The sequence below is a fragment of the Ctenopharyngodon idella genome, chromosome 8 (genome assembly GCF_019924925.1).
Source record: "Ctenopharyngodon idella isolate HZGC_01 chromosome 8, HZGC01, whole genome shotgun sequence".
NCBI classification, from domain to species: Eukaryota; Metazoa; Chordata; class Actinopteri; order Cypriniformes; family Xenocyprididae; genus Ctenopharyngodon; species Ctenopharyngodon idella.
Genome location: NC_067227.1, coordinates 23,153,520 through 23,175,837, shown reverse-complemented (window position 1 = coordinate 23,175,837; position 22,318 = coordinate 23,153,520). Strand labels below are relative to the sequence as shown.

At 36.8% G+C, this 22,318-nt stretch overlaps 1 protein-coding gene across 3 annotated transcripts in view; it reads left to right on the top strand.

Annotated features, from left to right (window-relative positions):
• The first annotated feature begins 158 nt into the window (after nucleotides 1-158).
• csnk1g2b (casein kinase 1, gamma 2b) overlaps nucleotides 159-22,318 on the top strand; it is a 35,639-nt gene continuing 13,479 nt past the window's right edge. For 2 of the 3 annotated variants that reach the window (XM_051904033.1, XM_051904030.1), the window contains exons 1-3: nucleotides 159-324; nucleotides 5,227-6,006; nucleotides 19,873-19,942. In XM_051904033.1, the coding sequence (XP_051759993.1) occupies nucleotides 5,779-6,006; nucleotides 19,873-19,942 (298 nt within the window). In that variant the 5' untranslated portion in view covers nucleotides 159-324; nucleotides 5,227-5,778. The remainder of the gene's footprint in view (nucleotides 325-5,226; nucleotides 6,007-19,872; nucleotides 19,943-22,318) is intronic. The other variant, XM_051904031.1, reaches the window with a different exon arrangement.

Here is a 22,318-nt window from a genome sequence, read left to right as displayed (position 1 = left end):
TGGCTCCAATATTTCCAGCATTATACAACCCCTCAACTGTTGATCCAGGCAAAACATTCGAGTTTTTCTCCAGGTGGGGACGGTATGGAGCTTCTGTTGCGCGCGACAGCACAGCCGCATATTCACCAATCCATCTACGCAGTTTTGAGAACGTATCCACAGCAATGGGAGTGTCGGATGACGCCGGAGCTTCGCTCACCGAAACGGTAGGCTTAAAGAGACAACAGCGAAGCCGGGCTAGTCTTTAGTGGGGAATTAAATCACTTTTCAAAGCATAAATAAAGGACCATGTCGCGGCATACTACATAGGGGACTCGCACGCAGGTAAAACATCTTTATGTTTCCTCAGGAAAAACATTCTCCCCTCGTTTTAATCGAAAGACTGAAAGGTTCGCTGCTAGACGGCTAATGTGATGTTAGCTAAGTGGGTTGCTAAGCTAGTTCATTTGTGGAGGATTATTGTCATGTTTGTCAAACAAGGCTTGGAGTTGTTTAGCTGGTTTGTCGGTATTTACTTACCTTTTCGAATATGAAAGGGAATATATTTTGCTTTAGATGTGAAATGAAAGGCATTTCGACGTGTATTTAGTTTACATTTGACGACTCAGCTAGACAGCCACTCATTTTAAGAACGTTTTTAAGCCACTAGCCAAGAAGACGGCTGAAAGACAATATTCTGAATGCCTTTAAAGGCATATTTAAGGTTTAAGTATGTAATTTTTGCTACGCCGTGATAGGAAGCTTTCTAGAATTGACACTTCATCGTGAAATAAAACATTTTATGGACGGATGAGGAACACTTTCAGTGCCAGGATTGATAAATATATTTATACATGACATTTTCGATTTTGTACAACTGCTTTGGAAATCTCTCTTGTCAAGGGCGTTTTCAGAAATTAGAATCATCTGTGCAATTTTATACATTAAGGTATTAAGTTCACGTGGAAGTGTGGTTTAGTTTTGACAGATGTTAAATAATTTACATTTTAAATTAGAGTTGTGCACCAATTTTCCTCAGTTATCAGGCAGGAAAGGTGTCAGATAGCAAGCAAAAGGAGTGTTAAACTGTATCTCCCAGTTTCACATAGAGGCTAAACAAATTAGTATGGAAAATCACACTGTGCTTAAGGAAATAAATGACCAGGCAGCTCTCTTTCTCTCTCTTTGTCTCTCAAGACCAAATCAACACCACACAACGACACAAGGCCTTATAGATCAACACAGAAGCAGATTTATGGCACCAGCTTCTCTCTTTTGCCCATCTGAGAAAGTAGAAGTGGATGTCTTGGTTTTTTTACACAGCCTCTAACACTTGCATGTTTCCTGTTTGAAAGCTAAAACACAGTTGAACTGTGTTGCCTTGTTTGTTATGCTGAAACCTGGTTTCTTTTCTCTTGATATTTTGTCAGATAAGCAAAAAATTAGTCGTCGTTAGCTGGCTTGTCTTGTTTTCTTGTAGGGAGAGTGGCTCAAAATATCTGTAAACACTAACTTGGCAACCATTATTAGTCGGGCAGTTTTAATTCCAGATTATGTGGTATTACAGACATCATTTTGGCTTTATCTGATGCACTTTTGTGTCAGGTGTTTTTTTTTTTATTTTTTTTTTATGAAGATGATCTTCCTGTGTTATCTGAGTGATTCATCTCTTAATCCGTTATAAATCTTTCTCTAAATATGAAATTAAATATTTTTTATGGCGTAGTCTAAGTTTATCTTTGTGAAACTTCATTCAGGCATTGATAAGTTGTTTTTGATCCAAGTAGTGTATGGAAACACTAATCAGTACTTATACACTAGTTCTTGTCCACAGATCTTGTAATTATATCTGATCCCCTGACTGTTGTGATCTCTAACTGACTTGTGGCATGGTTTTCCATTTCGCCCTTGTAGAGCTTGTAATCAGCATTTTTATGGTACTGTGTGGGGTTGTGACCAACAGACCATCGAAAGACATGATTGACTGCCAATCCTGATCTGGCTAAATTCATTATTTGCCGCAGTATATGACTAAACAAGACTATTGCTTGCTTTCCTTGAGGGTATTCACATTTTCAAGCTATAGTTTAAGATCAGTATGTGTAATTCCTTGCTTGTTAAATGCCTTGTATAACTCTCTGTTTATTATTCACTTTTATGTAGCTTATACAGTGTGCAATTAAGATAAAGTGTTTGCTATAATGATTGATTTCATATTGAGAATTGATATATGCAAATTCAGTCCCTTTCATAAAGCAGCGTCCAGCACTCCCTATAACTGTTACAAAAGATAAGCCGACATGATTGGTGATGTATTTATTTTGCTGAATGACAGGGCATCATTTTTCATAATTCTTTTTATCTTAGGCTAAAGTATTATAATTTCGTCAGACTAGAAAAATGAGCCATGCATTAATAATCTAATGCATTGATGCTCAGATGCATTTGTCACTTGCTGAACAAACAGTGCCTTGGATGTTGAAATTAAGTAGTGAACACCCCCCCCCCAATAAAGTGTCAAAGATGTTTTTTCTGCCGAGCTGATTGCATATTGCTCATCAGTTCTGGTCTGGTATCCTTTTACAGCCAGTCAGGCTGCCATTGATCGTTTTAAGTGCATTTTCTGAAGGAAATCATGGCAGTCTTTCCAATAGTTCTTGCATTACCTGCTCCGACTTTCTTTTCCATTTACATTAACGGCAGTGCTGACCCTGGATGGGAGAGGGGGTTGGTGTGCAACGGAGATCTCTGACCTTCTACACCGCTTCCCCTCTCCATTATCAACCGCACAGGTGTCGTCAAAGTTCCTGTTGGATATGGAAACTGATACGGGCACTGTTAGGCTTGTAATTCTCAACCGTTCTGTTCTCCACACTTTGAAAAAATCCCATGCCTTGGAGGCAGACCAGCAAAATCTGTTGGTGTAGTGTCATAAACTGGCTCTTGTTTCTTAGGTTGCCAAAACTGTGACTGGGTGATTCTTTTTTTTCTTTTTTTCTTTTCTTTTAAAGTAGCATTCAATTGTGTCTCTTTATCCAGTGAGGATACATTCCCATCATGTCTAGCATGCAATACTTTGTCTCTTGCTGTTATTGATTAGGTTTATTGGACCTTGAGGTAATCTGAAAATGGATTCCATGTACATTGAGGACCAGGATTAGTGTCTGTGCTTTATAATATCCCATCATGCCTCTGTCCATCATCATGTTGCATGTTTATTTATTTCCAATGGAGGGCTCACTTTAAAAATGCATTGATCCCAAAAAAGAAAAAAGAATTTCTATCAAAATACTAAACTGGAAGATTTTGTAGACTTAATTTAATGTTGTACGAAGTTTAATTGTATATTGTATAATTTTATGTATTTTATTGTTTTTGCCATGATGCATCTGTCCATCATCACATGTGGCATGCTTTAGCCTAGAATAGGGCTAGAATAGAATAAAATAGAATAGAATAGGGAAATATTTTTTCAGAATGATTGACCGATTCACGATTTCGTTTTTTTTTTTTTTGTACTGTTTAACTAGTCAACTTAAAAACTTAACTACAGTATGATTTAAGTAACATTCTCTTTATTAACAATCTGGTTAAAAAAGTTCCATTCCAAGTGCACCACACATGAAGTGATCAACATGGTGTAAATGTAAAACAATTTGTTAAATATCTTTATATGCCTGAAATATGAAGGCAAATGTTGTACAAACTTACCTTAAACACATCCTACTCAGAAATAATATAAATTAAGAAAATGCTAAATATTTCTTAGCCAAAAAGTAATAGCAATAAATAACACCAGTAATAGGCTATTAATAACAGCAAATGCTTTGTAAAAACAGAAAACAACTGCAGCTTTCAGCCTGTCACCATCATGCAAAAATGAAATGTCAAACAGGTTTACAGGTTTTTGGATTCCATTGCGCTATTTGTCTTATTGTTTTTATGTTTGGCAGACATGTTTAGGTGTTGCACTTGTGTCTCACGTCTTATGCAGCGTCTCACCCATGAAATGGCATTCTAAAAACACGGCGGTCAAGTAAAAAAAAAAAAAGCTCAACTCGTGTTTAATAACTTTGCCTTTTTTTCCTCATTCCACTGCCTGCGTCTCATTTTTATAACGCAATAACGCATTTCTGAATGAACAGCCGCTTAAGACTAGTGATGTGTTCTACATTCATAGAGCGTCACATGAGAGCGGTTAATCAGGCGCGCCGGCGCAATCATGAGGTCGGATCATTTTCTTCTCCTAATACGGTTATCATTGCTGTATTGTCAACATGTCTAATTGTAACGCTCGCTAACATTTATATTTAAAATCACGATTTCTCGATTTAAAAAATAATAAAATCGAGGCAAAACATTAAATTTGAATTAATCGAAAAAATCAGAAAAATCGCCCAGCCCTAGCCTAGAATTCTCAAAAGTACCGACGTCGGTACCAATTGGTACTGAAATTTTAAAAATGTGACGCTTTAAGCGCTGTTGAGCGGATTCGTAAACACCGCTGATTGGCCATTGTGTTGACGCGCTCATCGGATATGTCTGTGATTGGCTACAATGATCAACGCACGGCAGCATTTGAAAGCACACGGAAGTATTTGAATTTGAAAGCGGGAGCGTTTGAAAGCAGGCATCTATCAGCGGACTGGTCCACAATAGATACCTGCTTTCAAAATGCTCCCGTGTGTATCTGTGTAAGCGCTTGGTGAAGAGCTTCATTGATGACTATTTACAACGTTTTTACAGCGTTGATCATTGAAGCCGATCGCAGACATCCGATGAGATGTGAAAACAATGGCCAATCAGAGGTGTTTACAAATCCGCGCAACAATGCTTAAAGTGTCACATTTTTAAAATTTCAGTACCGAAAAGGTACCGAAGTCAGTAATTTTGGCAACTCTACTTTAGCCTATTTATTTTAGTGGAAGACTCACTTTAAAATCGCATGGAGAACTTTAGAATTTTTAAAATATTATGTAAGATTTTGTATAGTTTTATATATGTTTAATTGTATTTTATTTAATTTTTTCCATGAATATAGCCTTTGATGCTAATATGGAAATAAAAAAAAAATTAATTAATTAAAAATGCATTGTCATTCAAATGTAACACATAGTAGGAGCAAAAACATGAAATCTTGCTCTGGTATGGCTCTGTTTGAAGTTTAATGACTGGTATATCAAGAATGTGCATGATCGATTTATTGATACTAATTGGTACTCTACTTCTGTTTTCAATGTCTTTCAGGTATCCAGAGAAAGACGGACTAAACTTCTCACACCCATTCCTGCTGGTTCTGTCTGAGTCTGCTTATAGCAGTGTTAGAACATGAAGAATGTTCACGGTATTATCCAAGACTGACTTCAAGGAAACCATGAGGAGCACAAGGGGACGTTCACTTGTTTGGTGCCACTAGCAGGAATAGTGTATGTCAGTGTTGAGGAGCGTGTGTGGGTGGATGTGTGAGTGCGTGCGTGCGCGTCTGTATGTGTGCGTATGCTAGCATAACCTGCCTGCTTCAGGCAGTGACATGCTTCTTTAAGGGCAACTGCACAGTAAAGGAGTCCCATCCACCAAAGGATTAATGCAAGGACGGCGCTTTCGGTGATACTCACCACGTCTGCAGAAGACATCGGTTTCTGCTCCTCAAAAGTCACCAGTATATAGATACTTTTAAACCCCTTCACTCATTTAGTCTTCTCGCCATCGTCCCCACACATTCCCTGGGGGTTGTTTTGAAACTTCTCTGTTTTGCATGGCAGGGGAGTAACCGTGGAGAGGCCAGGGTATCACAAGCTTATGGATTTTGAGAAGAGAGGTGGGAAGGGAGAGACAGAGGAAGGGAAAAGGATGTCGAAAGCAACTGGTAGTAGGACTGTACATGGAGGCCGGGCAACGGGGAGCAACTCTGGGGTCCTCATGGTCGGTCCCAACTTCAGAGTTGGGAAAAAGATCGGCTGTGGAAACTTCGGTGAACTGCGGCTGGGAAAAAATCTGTACACAAACGAATATGTGGCCATCAAATTGGTGAGTACTGTTGTGAAAAGAGGAGTATTGAAAGTGCCACATCTTCCCCATGTTTATGGGTATATTATAATATTTATACATTTTACTATTTAAAGGGTTAGTTCACCTCAAAATGAAAATTCTGTCATTAATTACTCACCCTCATGTCGTTTCAAACTTTTCAAAGACTTTCATTCATCTTCGGAACACAAATGAAGATCTTTTTGATGAAATCTGAGAGATGTCTGTCCCTCCACTGACTGCTTTTGCAACTACCAATTTGATGCTTCAAAAAGTTCATAAAGAGATCGGAAAACTAATCCATATTCAGTCAAAATTTTCTGAAGCGATTCGGTTGCTTTTTATGTAAACAGATTTAATTTAGGCTTTTACTCACATGTAAACATTGATCAGCAAACATAAGCAGAAGCTCAACCGAACCTGAATGACGTGAAAGAACAAACCTTTTCTGGATGCGTAACACACGAGAATGAACCTCAATGGTTACGCAACACATTTGAAAGATCTTCATTTGTGTTCCGAAGATGAACGAAAGTCTTGCGAGTTTGGAACGACATGAGGGTGATTAATGACAGAATTTTCATTTTGGGGTGAACTAACACTTTAATATAAAGCAAGAATTCATCTTAAAATGGCTTTTTTGGCTTCTGATTCTGCTTTTTTTTCGTGATGACTGTTTAAATATTACACTAGGCAAGATTATTTATTGGACTTTCTTTCAGAGTTTTGCCTCTGTATATTCATATTTAAGGTTCAGGTAACTCCGTTATTACAATGGGTAGACCCTATTTTAAAATCGTATGCTCTGTAATGCACGTCCACAGCATCTTGGTAATGCACAGTTGATCAGTTGATCCTCACATACAAGTTACTTGAATGTAGCTAGTGTAATTTTAGAAATGGATATGGGTAAAAGCTAATGAGGAAAGCACACAGACATTCCCTGTTCAACTTTCAGAAAGTGCAATAAATCATTATGAATATTTGTTGACGTTTACTCGATTTTTATTTCCACTTAATGAGCAAATAAGACGTTTATTGATGGGTGGCATTATGGAGTTTTCATTTGTGAGAAAGATGATACCAATTATATTTTACGTTTTGCTAACTTTGGCTGGCTGTCAATGTAAGGTAGAAAGTCTTTTCTCCATGCAGAGTGAAATGGAGGTTAACCTAACGTGCTTTTTCTGGGCCACTACGATAAATGCGAGTGAGTTTAAAGGAATAGTTCACTTTCAAATAAAAATTTACTGATAATTTACTCACCCCCATGTCATCCAAGATGTCCATGTCCTTCTTTCTTCAGTCGAAAAGAAATTAAGGTTTTTAATGAAAACATTCCAGGATTATTCTCCTTATAGTGGACTTCAGTGGTCTCCAAACGGTTGAAGGTCAAAATTACAGTTTCATTGCAGCTTCAAAGGGCTTTAAACGATACCAGACGAGGAATAAGGGTCTTATCTAGCGAAACGATCAGTCATTTTCTAAAAAAAATCTAAATGTATATGCTTTATAGGCACAAATGATCGCATCACAAGTGCTTCCACCAGAACGCAATTCCGTATTCTTCAAAAAGCTTATGCTAAATGTCCTACGCCTTCCCTATTCAACTTACGGAAAAAACGGAACTGGCGCCGCGTTCGTTCCGTAAGTTGAATAAGGAAGGCGTAGGACATTCAGTGTAAGCTTTTTGAAGAATATGGAATCGCGTTCTGGTGGAAGCACTTGAGATGCGATCATTTGTGCCTATAAAGCATATACATTTAGATTTTTTTTTTTTTTTTTTAGAAAATGACCGATCATTTCGCTAGATAAGACCCTTATTCCTCGTCTGGTATCGTTTAAAGCCCTTTGAAGCTGCACTGAAACTGTAATTTTGACCTTCAACCGTTTGGAGACCATTGAAGTCCACTATAAGAGAAAAATCCTGGAATGTTTTCATCAAAAACCTTAATTTCTTTTTGACTGAAGAAAGAATGACATGGACATCTTGGATGACATGGGGGTGAGTAAATTATCAGGAAATTTTTATTTGAAAAGTGGACTAATCCTTTAAGGCTTTACTTCTAAACGGGCAGACGGTTTATCCATACGACGCAGTAAAGTATTGACTGACCTTGTGGTGAGTGATCATTATGATGTAACTCCTCAGTCTCTGTGGGCTCAAATTGGCCTCTAAAACATGAGTAAACATGACAAGGTCCTTTGAGGAAATGGGTGTCCAAAATCCATTTTTATCACTGTGACGCTTTTCTCAGATGTGAGAAGAGATTTTGCTGTCATAGAGAACTGGATTTCTTCAGATTTTCATTCATCTATCTGTACTCCTAAACAGCATGAGGGACATCAGAAACTCCTCTGACGTGTTCAATTCGTGCTACACCCAAACAGAAGCTCAAAGTCCAGTGCTATTTAAAGTCCATCTTGTTTTTTATTATTTGATGGGAGTTTTATAGGGATCTGGGAAATGACTATCAAGTAACTTGGCACCATGCGAAAGGGATTGTCATAGATAGCGTGTGCACACTTAGTCGCCCTCCTCCCCGGATCCTCCAGTGAAGGATATGATTATCTTTGCATTAGTAACGTCAAAGGCTTCATTATCTTTGTATTGTTGCCTATCAAAGTGCTTTTTAACCGCTCAATGTGAAGTCAAGCACTGTAATTTCAGTGCTAAAATTATTTAGTACGTTGATGCACCCATGCCACTGCATTTCTCTCCAGTTTTTCAGCTATAATATGGCTTGAATAGGGTTGGTCAGTATAGCTAATAAAAAAAGATCAGTAGTTTTCAGCCTTTCAGTTATATTTATTATGTTTATGTGTTTACTCTGAACTACATGTGTATAAGTAGTAGAATCAAGTTGTTGAATGTAATAACTAAAACAGTAAAATTCCCACCTATTGCATTAAAAAACTGTATACACCTTTTGCATTCAAGGGTCTGATTGGATCCGGTGGAGCGTAAGCTTATAAATCGATCATAACTTAATGTTTTTCAACTAAAGCCATATTTTATTTAATCAGTAACTTCTCATTAATGAGTGAATGCACAAATATTTTAAAGGTTTGAATGTTACCACGTTTTTACCATGCTATTACTCAATTTACCCCCTTTTATTTATTAAAAATTGAGAAATTCTTTGAAATGTCACATTTTTCAAGAACTACAGCAAAAATATTTGATCAATATTTATGAGAAATTTTATTTGAATATATCATTAGATATAATATGAACATATAATATGAGAATTACCAGTATGAACTCCATTGACCTTAATTGATTTAATTAAATTAATTTGAAACTTTTAACTCATGATTGCTCAAAACAGTCTCAATTTATGAAACCTACATATTCTTTTTTCTAACAAAACAACACCAAAACAACATCAGTATTACTCTGAAATGTGAAATATGGCTTTGTTTTCCAAATCCTTTTTTGCTTTTTCAAATTTAGACTATTTGGTCTATGAACTTAACTTTCGCTCTACAAACACAGTAAAATACAGTAACACAGTAATATTATGAAATATTATTACAATTTAAAATACCGTTTCATATTTTAATATATTTTAAAATGTAATTTATTCCTTACTTCAGTCTTCAGTGTCACATGATCCTTCAGAAATCATTCTAATATGCTGATTTGGTGCTCAATTCAAGAAACATTTCTTATTATTATGAATGTTGAAAACAGTTGTGATACCTAATGCTTCTGTGGAAAAACTGTGATACTTTTTTTCAGGATTATTTTGGTGAATAAAAATAGAATTATTTTGGTGTTTCTCGAAACAGAATTTAAAAAAAAATCAATTGTAAATAAGCCCTAATTTTGATATTTATGACTTTTTTTTTCTACTGAAGCAAACACTAGCAGAATGATGCATGTCTGTTTTTCACTGAACACCGAAACCTCAAGACACCCACAGTCCTCACCAGCTGCCTTCTGCTTATTTAATGAGTACACCACAAGTTTTTGCTGTCAGTTAAACATTCTTGTTGTTTGATCATGGCACACATTTGATATAGGTTGAAAATTAACTGCCTTAATGTTGATATTTGCTGCTGCAGGTTGAGAATTGGCTTGAAGCCCTACTACTGAGCTTCTAGTCTTTTGGAATTTCATGGTGTTTTTTTTTATCTTTTATTTTTTTATTTAACTTAACCAACATTGATCACATGCATTGCCTATTGATAAGCTCTTAAAGGTTCCTAGAGTTTCTTTTTAGCTTGTATAGTTTGTAGTTGTCCTTTAATTTATTTATTTTTGTGGCATCTGCGCCTGGAGCAAAGGTGAACTCCTGTGTCACGGTTTCCTAACATTTGAGAAAGCAAAGAGCCACAGTCAGGCTCTGCCCTCTGATGAAATAAATTGCTAGAACAGCAAGAGTGGGAGAAGAAAAAAAGAAATGAGGAGAGTTGGAGAAACAACAGTAGTTGGAGAGAGAATAAAGCTGATGAAAGGTTTTCTTTGTTCCCTGGTTCTTGTCGACACAGTGCTCCAGTCAGTCCACACTGAGAGGCTCACCAGGGACCCAGAACAGAGTGGAGGAGTGGAATCACCACATAGTTTCTGTTTCTCTCTCTTTCTCACACACACTTGTGTTGGGGATCCCAGTTGTGTAATACATGTATGACAGCTTCCAAACAGCTACTTTGTAGTAACACAAGAGCTCTGGCTTGTTTGATCAGACATGTGTCCACAGATCTCAGTGTGTGATTTCTCTTTCTTTCTGCAATTGGAGTCCAGAGCCCCACCCATATACAGTCTCCTTCATTCTTCATTCTCATTCATCCATTTATCATTCAAGACTGGGAGCTTGGGAATGTTAGAAATGGGCATGTTAGCAGGAGGAACAGATAAATTGGCACAATCCTTAGGCAAGAACATTGGTTTTGTCATGGTGTCCATTAGCACTTGAAGCACTAGATCTCTTTTGCAGTGATCGACAGCTTCTGTCACATGATTGGCAGCAGCCAGGTTGCTCAGAGAGAGTGTAATATATCTACGCTAAACTTATTTTTTGACTCTGACTAAATCACAGGCGAGTGAAATCGTACAAGTTACAAGCCATTGGCTAATTAAAGACATTTTTTAGTTGCCTAGCATGAAATTTGGTCACATATGGGAGTGATTTACTTTGATTGTAGAGGGTTGCATTGCTTAAGTTCACAGTGCTCAGGACAAAATATTTATGCTCTAGAGACTAGTGTTATAAACACTGCTTCTGCTAGTCGACACTGGAAATATTAGTCGTTTACATACATTTTTTTTTTTTTTTTTTTTTTTTTACACATTTATATTTTGCTTTATATTTTTACAAACATTCAAATAACTGTTATGTTAAGGTTACATTTTAAAATAATACATTATTGTTTGTATATATTAGGGATGCTCCGATATAAAAATGTTGGCCGATATAATTCTTTTCTTTATATTTGGAAGACGATAACCGATATATTTCCTGATAAGTCTAAATCCAAGTGTTGATATAATTTTTCGAGAGCCTGATTACAAAAACAAAAGTCTAACCAATAAAGCCATATCCCAAGCACTTCAACATAAATCAAACATATACAGTACAGTAGCCTAGTTTGAACCAGTATGAGATTCCTTAACTTTTAAAATTAATTTTACACTCCTATGGCCATTTTTCTTCATCAAAAAAGAAAAAAGAAAAAAGTATTGCCTTTCAAAGAAATAAAATGTTGCCTAAATTATGCAAACAAGTCATTGGAAAACAAGTGTAAAGAATCAAAATGCAGATGCCATGGATAAATAAAATGGAATAGCCTCCGCACGTACAATAATAAAATGATTTCATTTAAATCATATTGTTGTTGATAAATAATAAGTGAAAAATAAAACTGCTAGTTATTATTAATAATGAACCAATGTTTTGCAAAAAGAAACATCTTAAATTAATTTTACTGTTTTAAATAACAGCATTGCTTTTTGAGCTGCGTGCACTGTATCTGAAGAGTGAATGATCTGAAGCACTTTGGTAACTGCTTAATTAACTCAACAAAACACATCCTATATGAGATTAATCAGATATTTATGCAACATAAACATAATATTACAGCTCCTATCTGCACAAAAACGCAAATGCAAAAGTGAACTTGAACTAAGTATGTGCTACTCCTGTTACGGATGTGCTCTTCCTGTAACAACACGCTGAAACACAGAAACTAAACCCAAAGAATTCACAATGTTTTATTACAGTAGTGTTCTCATTATAATTTTATGTATATGACAGTCCCAATCATAGTTATTAATGTTGTGCATTGCTGTTTGAGCTGCATGCTGTGAAACTAATTAATTAACTTAGCCAAAGCATATACACAAAATAAACATAATATTGCAACTTACAATTGCACAAAAGGCTCAGAATCTCCGAATCAGACTGCACTTTACTGTATTTTCCTTTTTTGAAGTGATTCCAATCATATTTCAAGCAATTCAAAACCATCATGGTGAACAGTGCGCAAGTGTCTCAGCTGGAGGAAATAATCCATTATTTATCGCTTTAATATATCGGCCTAATTTCTTACCATAACATTAAAAATGAACATATATCGGCTGATACCAATATGGTGGTCGATATATTATGCACCCCTAGTATTTATAGATCACAAGACGGGCAAGGTGAATTTGTACTTATTGGTCCTGCACTGCCCATTGATTCAGTTGATTTAATAAATTTGTCTATATTAGTTAAATTTTTTTCAGTAAACGCTTGAGTTAAATGTACAGTCATCATCAGTATATGGTATTTAGGTACATTGCATATATTTTTCAGTGGGATATTGCCCATCCCTGCATTCCTCTTACTTATGAAAAATATAGGGGACATATGCATTTAAAGTAGGTGTTTTTGCACATGTTCTAGACGTGCAGCCATGTTTTTTTTTATATTTGGATAACAGAATAGGATGTCGATCATGGATGTATCAAGAAGAATATGCAATGAGTTGTCTGTAATGTCCTGACAGTAAGCAGAAGATTGATTTAATCAGAGTAGATTAGGCCTGTCACATCTGCTCCTCAACTGCAGTGTGAATGACGGCCTGCTCTGGAATCCTCTCTCATCTCCCTCAGGCTGCTCACGCTAGTGACAGTGGTACCAGTCTGTGTATGAAGCTCTGCTGTTAGACCCCTGCAGCTGTTCTCCCTCCATCTGGGACTCTGAAATCTGATCTGAAATCGAGGGGTTGAAGGAGCGGGACACAGACCAGCTGTTTCTGTCTTATCCAGACTCCTCGACACCTTTGCCCATAATTACTTCAGACTGAAGGCCTTGGTTGTGACTATAGTATCATGCACTTCCTTCAGCTTCAAGTATTTGAGATAAAAACATTTCATTTTGGTATTTGTACCAAATTATCTATAAATTTGACATGAGTTTTACCTATTTATTTGTTATTGTGCGAGGGTCATCAGTGCATGTTAGTCTAAAGAAAATTTTTTTTATAATCGTTTGTCAAAATGTGCTTTCTAAGCTTTTGAAATGAGTTTTCTCCTGATAAAGGCTAACTGACACTGCATGGTATTATTAACCTTTAATATCATCATGATCTAATCAAATCCCTATTGATTATCTTTTTTTTTTTTTTTTTTTTTTAATTTTTACTGACAACACTTTTACATGCATGTGTGCTGTGTCTTAGCTGTTAGAAAGTTTGCATGGTGAAGCCCAAAGTATAGTTCACTTTTTATGCGTATGCAAGGGTCAGTGTACAGTGCACGTGATGCGAATTTCGTCATCAGAAAAGTACGCACCACACCGCCGAGAGATTGCGCGAAGGTTAGAAAGTACCCTCATTTGTACAACTCCCGCATGAAAGAATACAAAGATGTTTACATGGGTTGTAACTCGTGGCGAGAGATTGCTCAAAACTTCGCATGCATCGAAAGCATCGGCAGCGTCTGGGTTCAAAGTTGCCCTGACACACCAAACCGACGCTTGACACCCGACGGCCAAGTAGCACGTCCGTTCTGCGCCTGCGTAAGAAGAAAAGCCGACCGTCGGCTTGGTGTGTTCCACTTCCACTTTACATACACTTACATAAATTACATACACTTTAAAACACCAGCTTGTTTCCGAACAGGGTCAGGTGAATCCGAAGTCAGCTTAATTTATACAGGACTTAGGACTGATTAGTCAACTAGTTATTTAGGCAACTCACTGACTTGTTGTTTTTTAGAATAAGTAGTTATGTGTAAACTCTAATAAGAATGGGCAAGAGGGTCATGGAGTATTACTAGAAATAAAGTGCAGACTAAAATAGATTTTAATATATCCATAGCATTCTCATTCTGTGGGCTGCTGGCTGTGCAAGCTGCCTTCTTTGGCCCAAGTCAGCAATTATGATGGATCCCCACCTGGCTTTTCTAACACCTCATCAAAACATACATACACAATTGGCATTGCAGATGCTCCTTGGGGCCCAGACGTGCTAGTTAATTTAGTTTGCTGGCACATTTTAGTGAATGTGGCTTATGCACCTCCTTAAGCATCTCCTTCTTGATTTCTTTGCTTTTTGAGTCCGCTTAACTAAATTTCAAAGTTACCAATTTATTCCAGATGATTAGCTCATTGGAAATGTCAACACATGTAAACATTGAGGCTGGTTACCAGGGCACAGATTACATATAATCTCTGTCTTCAAGGTCATTATGTGGACAATCTCACAAATTGTAGGGTATTTCAGAGCAATAGATGACTTAACTGCTGTGAAATCACTCCTCTGTCCAATGTTAACCTGTTTAATCTTTTAAATAAAAAATATTTTTAACTTGACATCCTGCAAATATTCTCAGTTCCAATATGTAATACTTTTGGAAGGTTATAGACCCCAATTTCATGAGCCATCTCCTATTATTGGCTAATTGTATAGCTAAAAGATAATGTGCATTGCTTTGTTCATCATAAGACAACTCTTATTGAATGTTTTTTTTAATTAAGTAATGCCTGTAGCCAGTAATTCTTTATTCTCCATGTTAAGATGTTCTAAAGTCCTCTAATGGAGTAGATGAGCTCATCGATTACAACTGACTGACAAGGATTAACTCCGTTCAGCCTCTCACAGTCATTTTTTTGGATTATATGTGTCATAATGGAATGGGTGTAAAGGCACAGATCATCATATTAAAATGAGATCATGGACTCTTGAATTATTTCTGCGCAGTGGATTTATCATCTCTCAAGCTCTTTAATGACATTAAAGCTTCAGTTTGTAGAAATGCTTTTCGTGGTTGTCCTCTCTCATTTGCCTACAGTTGTCTCATTTGGGGAGATTGTACATTCATATAGCTCAATCAGTCAGAAGGTCAAAGAGGAAATGACACTGACCTGTTGATGTCATCGGTTACATACAGTAGATGGGCCGTATGCATATGTTATATAATAATATATTCAGTGCGGGTGAAATAATAAATAGTGGAATAAGTCTAATACAGAGTTAACAGGAAATCAAATGTGGCCCTGTTTATTTAATTACTTGTTTTTTGGTCTTATTATGAATGTTTAATGAGAAATTAATAAAGTTAATGTCATCTAGCCTTCTTATTTTTCAATCACTCCTATCCTTTTCATATAGTAGCGACTACTTTTTATGATTCAATCAATTCCTGATAAATAAAATCTTTTTTTTGTTGTTGAATATCCTATTTCTCTACTTCTCTACTTTAAAATTTCATGTTTAATTCAATGTTTTACTTTTCTTTTTTTCTTTTTTTATTCACAGTTTCTGAGTGCAAATTGTTTCTACACCATTTTCTTTTCAGTGTATGACAGTGCGTATTTGTTGGTTGATTTAGCACATACAAACACTTTTATATTTCCTACCTTTATTTGACTTTCATTTTCAGTTTAGTTTTGAATAGAGTAGTCTGCTAATATTTGTTTGCACTCCAAGCGTTTCCTCCTAATATTTTCTACTAATATAATGCTCTTTGGACATGTTTGTGGTTTTGGGTGTAGCTGTCCATTGGTGTTTGACAGGGCCCTGAATTCTTGTATTTGCACAAGGCACAGTGCTCACATTAGGAACCTGTGCCAATGCCTTGGGTATCCTGTTTATAGCAGTGATTCATGATGATGGTCATTTGCATGAACAGAAATTGTGTGTCAAAAGTTTGCATGGAATTCACTAACTGCTTCAGATCATTTCCATCCCATTAAATAGAAAACTGAAGGCAATACAAAGTTACTGAAGCCTTTAGAAACTGAGGAGATTCCCAGAGATTTGTATACATCATGGGTAGTCATTGCTGATTGATTGATTTATATTAAGATGCTTAAAGGGATAGTTCACCCAAAAATAAATGGGCAACCGAACAGTTGATGGGATCCAAAAAAATACAATGGAATCAATGGGGCCCATCAACTGTTTGGTTACCGACATTCTTCAAAATATCATCTTTTGTGTTCAGAAGAAGAAAGAAATTCATATAGGTTTGGAACGACTTGAGAGTGAGTAAATGATGACAGAATTTTCATTTTAGGGTGAACTATCCCTTTAATGTTTCAATTCAAGCTTGTTTAGATGTTTATCAGATGCTTACATCTTTGAGTTACATCAAAATTTTTTTCCCCTCCACTTACCCTTAACTGAGAGATTTGGATGGACATTCTGGTTTGCTTAATCTGTCCAATCCCTTCACTCTTCTTCCTGGAAAGAGCTGTGTGTGTGTCTGACCACTGTTACATCACAGCTCAACAGATGCAGCTCTGCCCCGCTGTGTCTGCTTGTTTTCTGAGCAAGTAACATGAGCTGGATTGAACCATTAGAATCCAGAGTCCTCTTAGTCTGCAGTGTTTTACCTAACCCTTCCATTACTACTCTACAAATTTTACCTTCCAAATCATTAGTAAGCTTTTTAAAGAAATTAAAACGTCAGCATGTTATTATGGTAACACTTTATAATAAGGTTCATTAGTTAAACATTAGTCAATGTATTAACTAACATGAACTAACCATGAGCAATACATTTGTTACTTTATTTGTTAATCTTTTTAAACATTAGTTAATAAAAATATAGCAGTTAATTGTTTGTTCATTTCACAGTGCATTAACTAAAGTTAACAAATACTCTTGATTTTAATAATATATTAGTAAATGTTGAAATGAACATTAACGGAGATTAATAAATGCTGTAGAAGTGCAGTTCATTCATTGTTAATGTTAACTAATGTTAAGTAAACCTTATTTTAAAGTGTTACCTATATTATATTATATTGCACAAAATGCCCATGGGTCACCCAAAAACACACCTGAAAGTGAACTTATGATTTTTGCATTACCAGCCCAAGAGCTTTAATTACAGAGCCGTTACACCATTAAGGTCATGCTGGTCTTCGTTATGATCACACATCTGTGTTCAGGTGGATGCTACTAAACACTGAGTGTTGGGTCTTAGCAGGCCATGGGAGATTGAGAGGCCAGACTGCTGAACCCTGTAACATGACACCTTATTGAGGACTCGCTCAGTGTGTTCTGTTACAGGCCATTAACCACTGGAAAGTTTTTTTTTCCAGGCAATCTCTCTTGACTTATATAAAAGGGTGCTGGGATGGATTCTTTATAACAAAGAAAATGTGGGAGGGTGACAGAAGACTTGCTGTTAGTTTGGCTGCGAGAACTGATACAGTCTTGTTGTTGGTGTTTACTTCTCTTTTACCCTCTCTCTTCAGTTTTCAGAATAGCACGTACCATCTGTATTCTTACAGATTTTGATGATTTATGATATGAGCAAATGGCTCATGTGACATGTAAAATAATTTTCTGTATGGTACTTAGATTTACTTTCTGTGTCTGTCTATCCTTATCTCATTTTAAATAAGGTTAATTTACCTATTTGTTGAACGTATTCTTAAAAATAAAACTTGAATACTAAACAAAACTTTATTTATGGCCACATACACGATGCAATTAAATATTGCTATCACTTCTGTCCTGACTGCCACCACATCCTGTTGTCAAAGACTGAAATTTAAGTTGTTATTCACTGATAATCTCCCTATTGAATGAGCTGTTAGCCTCTGCAACTGATTCTGTGAGTTTGAATTCAAGAGCTAAATCAGACCAATTTATGAAGGAATCTTTAAGATTTTTTGTGAACTGGATCAACTTATTTACTGAAAATATGCGAAAAGAATGGTTCAGCCTTAAGTTTGACAGCTGATGGACTTGCTAAGCAGAGCTAGGGCAGATGTCATGATTTTCAGTGCAGACTGACTTAAATTTTGTTTTTTCCTCATGCAAGGCTGATGTAAGAATTCAGAGACTTATTTAATATTTTGTGCACGAGTACTTAGACTACTTTTGATACTTTTATAATAGAACTATAATTTAGAGGATTTGTGTTGTTTTGTGTTGTTGTGTGATAAATAATGTTGTCACTCCCAAAACTATACAATATGCACACACACTTCCAAAACATTTCACTATGAGAGATTCTACACAACTGTTCAAATGTTTGGGGTCAGTGGAATTATTTATTTATTCTTTTTGTAAAATTAATACTTTTTTAAAACTTGCTGTTTATCAGCGAATCCTGAAAAACAACTGCTTTCAACATTGTTAATAAGAAATGTTTCTTGATCATCAACTGTATTAGAATGATTTCTGAAGGATCACGTGACACTGAAGACTGGAGTAATGGCTGCTGAAAATTCTGTATTTTAAATTATAGGGCCCTATTTTAATGATCTAAGCGCATGGCCTAAAGTGCACGGCACAAGTGCACTTAGGGCGTGTCCGAATCCACTTTTGCTAGTTTAAGGGCAGGAAAAATGGTCGGCACGCCCGGCACATGGTCTAAAAGGGTCGTTCCTATTCTCTTAATAAGTAATAGGTGTGTTTTGAGCATAACGTGCAATAAACCAATCAGAGTCTCGTCTCCCATTCTCTTTAAAAGCCAGTTGCACTTGCGCCATGGTGGATTCGCTATTTACATGACGGAATTAGCAAGCGGAAAAACTGAACACTTCTCTACCGAGAAAACGGACCATCTACAGGAAAAGCCGGATTCCACCAAAGCATTTTTATCTTTATGCACACAATAATAATCTTTTACATTGTAATCCTTTTTATTTTTAATATTTGGCATGTTTGTGTGCTGCTGCGTGTCCCTGTGTGTGTGTAATAAGCAGAGTGTATGTGCGTTGTGCACCCGCATATAGGCGCATATTACTAACGCGCTCTTTAAATAACAAAACAAATATTGCACCATTGACTTTAGACCAGGTTTCAGTTGGTCTGTGGCGCAGTCTATTTCAGTTGCCTCAAAATAGCAACACGCCAACAATGCGCCTGAACACACCTCGTTTTCAGACCAGCACACCCATGGGTGAACAGATGGGCGCAAATGCATTTGCTATTTAAACAATGTGGCGCAGGACGTAAAAATGATAACTGCTTCGTGCTGAAACTATCAAAAAACACTTGCGTCGCACCTGGCGCCACATTGCGCTGGGTGTATGACAGGGCCCATAATGTTTAACAATATTTCTGTTTTTTTGATAAATAAATGTAGCCTTGGTGAGTGTAAGAGAAATAAGGGTGGAGATGTGTAATGTTTCACGATTTTTCTTGAAGAGCTATGCTAAGCTACTTCTGATTATCTATGCTGTTAGCACAGAGGCTCATTTCTGGAGAGATTATGCCATTCTTATCACAAATGCACTGATAAATCTCACTGTTGCTGTGGTCTGTGAATTTTGTTTTACATTACTTTGATCTTATACTAGTCTAAAACTGTGGATTATTGTCACATTTTTGTATGTTTTATATTTGAAATTCTTTGATAACTTTTCTGTATTTCTCTAATGCCTAGTCTTTTTCTTTTTCTTCTTTCAGGAGCCAATCAAATCCAGAGCGCCTCAACTCCATTTGGAATATAGATTTTATAAACAGCTGGGAAATTCAGGTAAGCCGCACAGCCTTTCGAGAATCGTGTGTTATATGGTTTATGAAAAGTGCCACCTCCTCATCCTGTGTGAGACTGATCATCCTTCAGTTGTGTGCTGAGAATCATGGGGGCGGTGAGCTCCAACCTTTTGATGTGGCTTTTTCAACCATCAGCAGCAAGTGACAGTGAAAAGGAGGGTCTAAGATGGGATTGAGATTAAGTGGTTATAAAGTGATAGGTTACCCAGGTGAAGTCCAACATGAGAAGATATCATGTTTAAGTTCTTATTTATTATGTAATGACTCAATATCTCTCCCTCTCAGATTAAAAAAAAAATAGTTTGTTTTATGAAGGTTATAAGGTTGAGGTTATAATTGATTAAATCTGTGTGATTGGGCTGCTACTCCCAGCCATTTTTATTGTAATTACCATACATGTTGCGGAGCCAGAAGTCTGAACTTTGATCCTTTTAAGCCCTGCAATGAAAAGGATGAGCAGCTTGTACAAATCCTTGGTGCATCCATCCATCTGATCACTGAACCGGAAGGTTGACTGGCATGAAGTGCGGCTCTTATTCACATCGACTCGTAGCCACCCTGCAATGCAATGATCTCATTCACCAAACGCCTGTCTCCAGAGCTGGGATCTGATTCCCTGCCAGATCACCGGAGCCACTGCTGCCACCCCTGCAACATTAATAGCCAGTGAAAGTGCAGGCGTGCAGGGCAGGCCCGCTATATTTATATCTACATGACTCCTCGCGGCTGGGTTGCCATTATCGAATGTCCAGCACGTGACTGATTCCTCTCAAGAAGAAAGCCATATGTCCAGTAGTGTGCAAAGAGAAAATAAACATGGCCGGCTGTCATGTTTAGGTTGCTGCTGCTGTTTTGATCCAGATCTTTCACAAAATGGAAGAAAATGTAATCATTTATCTTTTATTGTTTGACTGTTTATTTGAGTCTGTCTTTTATCAAGCAATTTCCTCTCATAGTACTTCTATAAAATAGATTTAAATGTATATTAAGAGGATAATTCACACAAAAATGAAAATTCTGCTAGCATTTACTCAACCTCATATCATTATCTATAGGACTTTCTTTATTCTGTGGAACACACAAGATATTTCAAAGAACTTTTTTTTTTTTGTTCATACAAAGTCATTGGGGTCCAAAACAACAATGGTTCTCAGTTGACTCTTATTGTTTTTTTTTTTTTTTAATTTTTCAAAATATCTTTCATGTTCCACAAAACAAAGAAATGCATAAAAGTTTGGTGAGTAAATGATGACAGTATTTTCATTTTTGAGTAACCTGTCCCTTTAAATGTTTTTTTTTGTAGGGGAATTTTAACTTACTTCTTTTATTTTGCCCAAAAAGTCAAACCTTGACCTTTAACTTTAGCTTTTCTTTGGCTTGTCTGCTACAGACTGATGTGTCTTGCAGTTCAGAGAGTGTTAAATTATCCTCCCTCTCTGATGCTGCTGCATGTAATTCATCCCGACTCTGGATCCAAGGCCTAAATCACAGGATACAGACATAGGAAGTAACAAAAGACCACTAGGCTCAAAATGTAAAGAGATTTTCAGCCCTAACAGATGAATGCAATCTTGAAAGTGGAAGGAATTTTTGTGCTGCTTGCTTATTCGTTGTAGAGAATTTATTGTTATTTTGAAATGTAGTTTTAAGTTACTCAACCTATGATTTTCAATGTGACACTGGATCTTACACAACCTTACCTTCTGGTAATGCATATCCATTACTTCAAAGTGAACCTTGCTTTCCAAAGCAAGCCAGCGGGGTCCAGTGATTCACAGTTGTAAAATCTGGATCTAAAGGTTTTATGATCCAAACCAGACCTCCAGCTTTCCCACAGAATCCTTTGAGAGGATCTGCCATTGTGAGACTCGTCTTAAGCCACTGGAGAACCTCTGCTCACTTAAACCTGCAGCTAAAGAAGAGTGTTAATTCTCTTCTGTCCTGGAAAAAGACTCCAGGTCATGTTAGGATACTTCTTGGGGTGTATTTCTCTTTCTAACTGCACTCCAAAATCCCAGTTTTATCATAAGTAGGATCTTTGCTTTGCCCATCAACAGTTTTGCACCTTAAATGTCATGCACTTCTATGCCTCTGTCAATTATTTAGAGCATGAGGTGTTTTAAAGTGCAGTGAAGGAGAAATTGCTGCTGCTGTGTTCGCTTGTGTGGCTTGTTTTAAATGTTTAATTGCTATTGTGCTGCTGATTAAAGCTTTCGAGTTATTTTTAGCTGAGTTGCATTGTGTGACTGTGACTTGGTTAGTGGCTTTTCAATCGTTGCGTTCACTCTCTGACATTTGGGAAAAACAGGGTCACGGCACTCTCTGCAGTGCAGGCTGTGGATGTTTTATGCAGCAG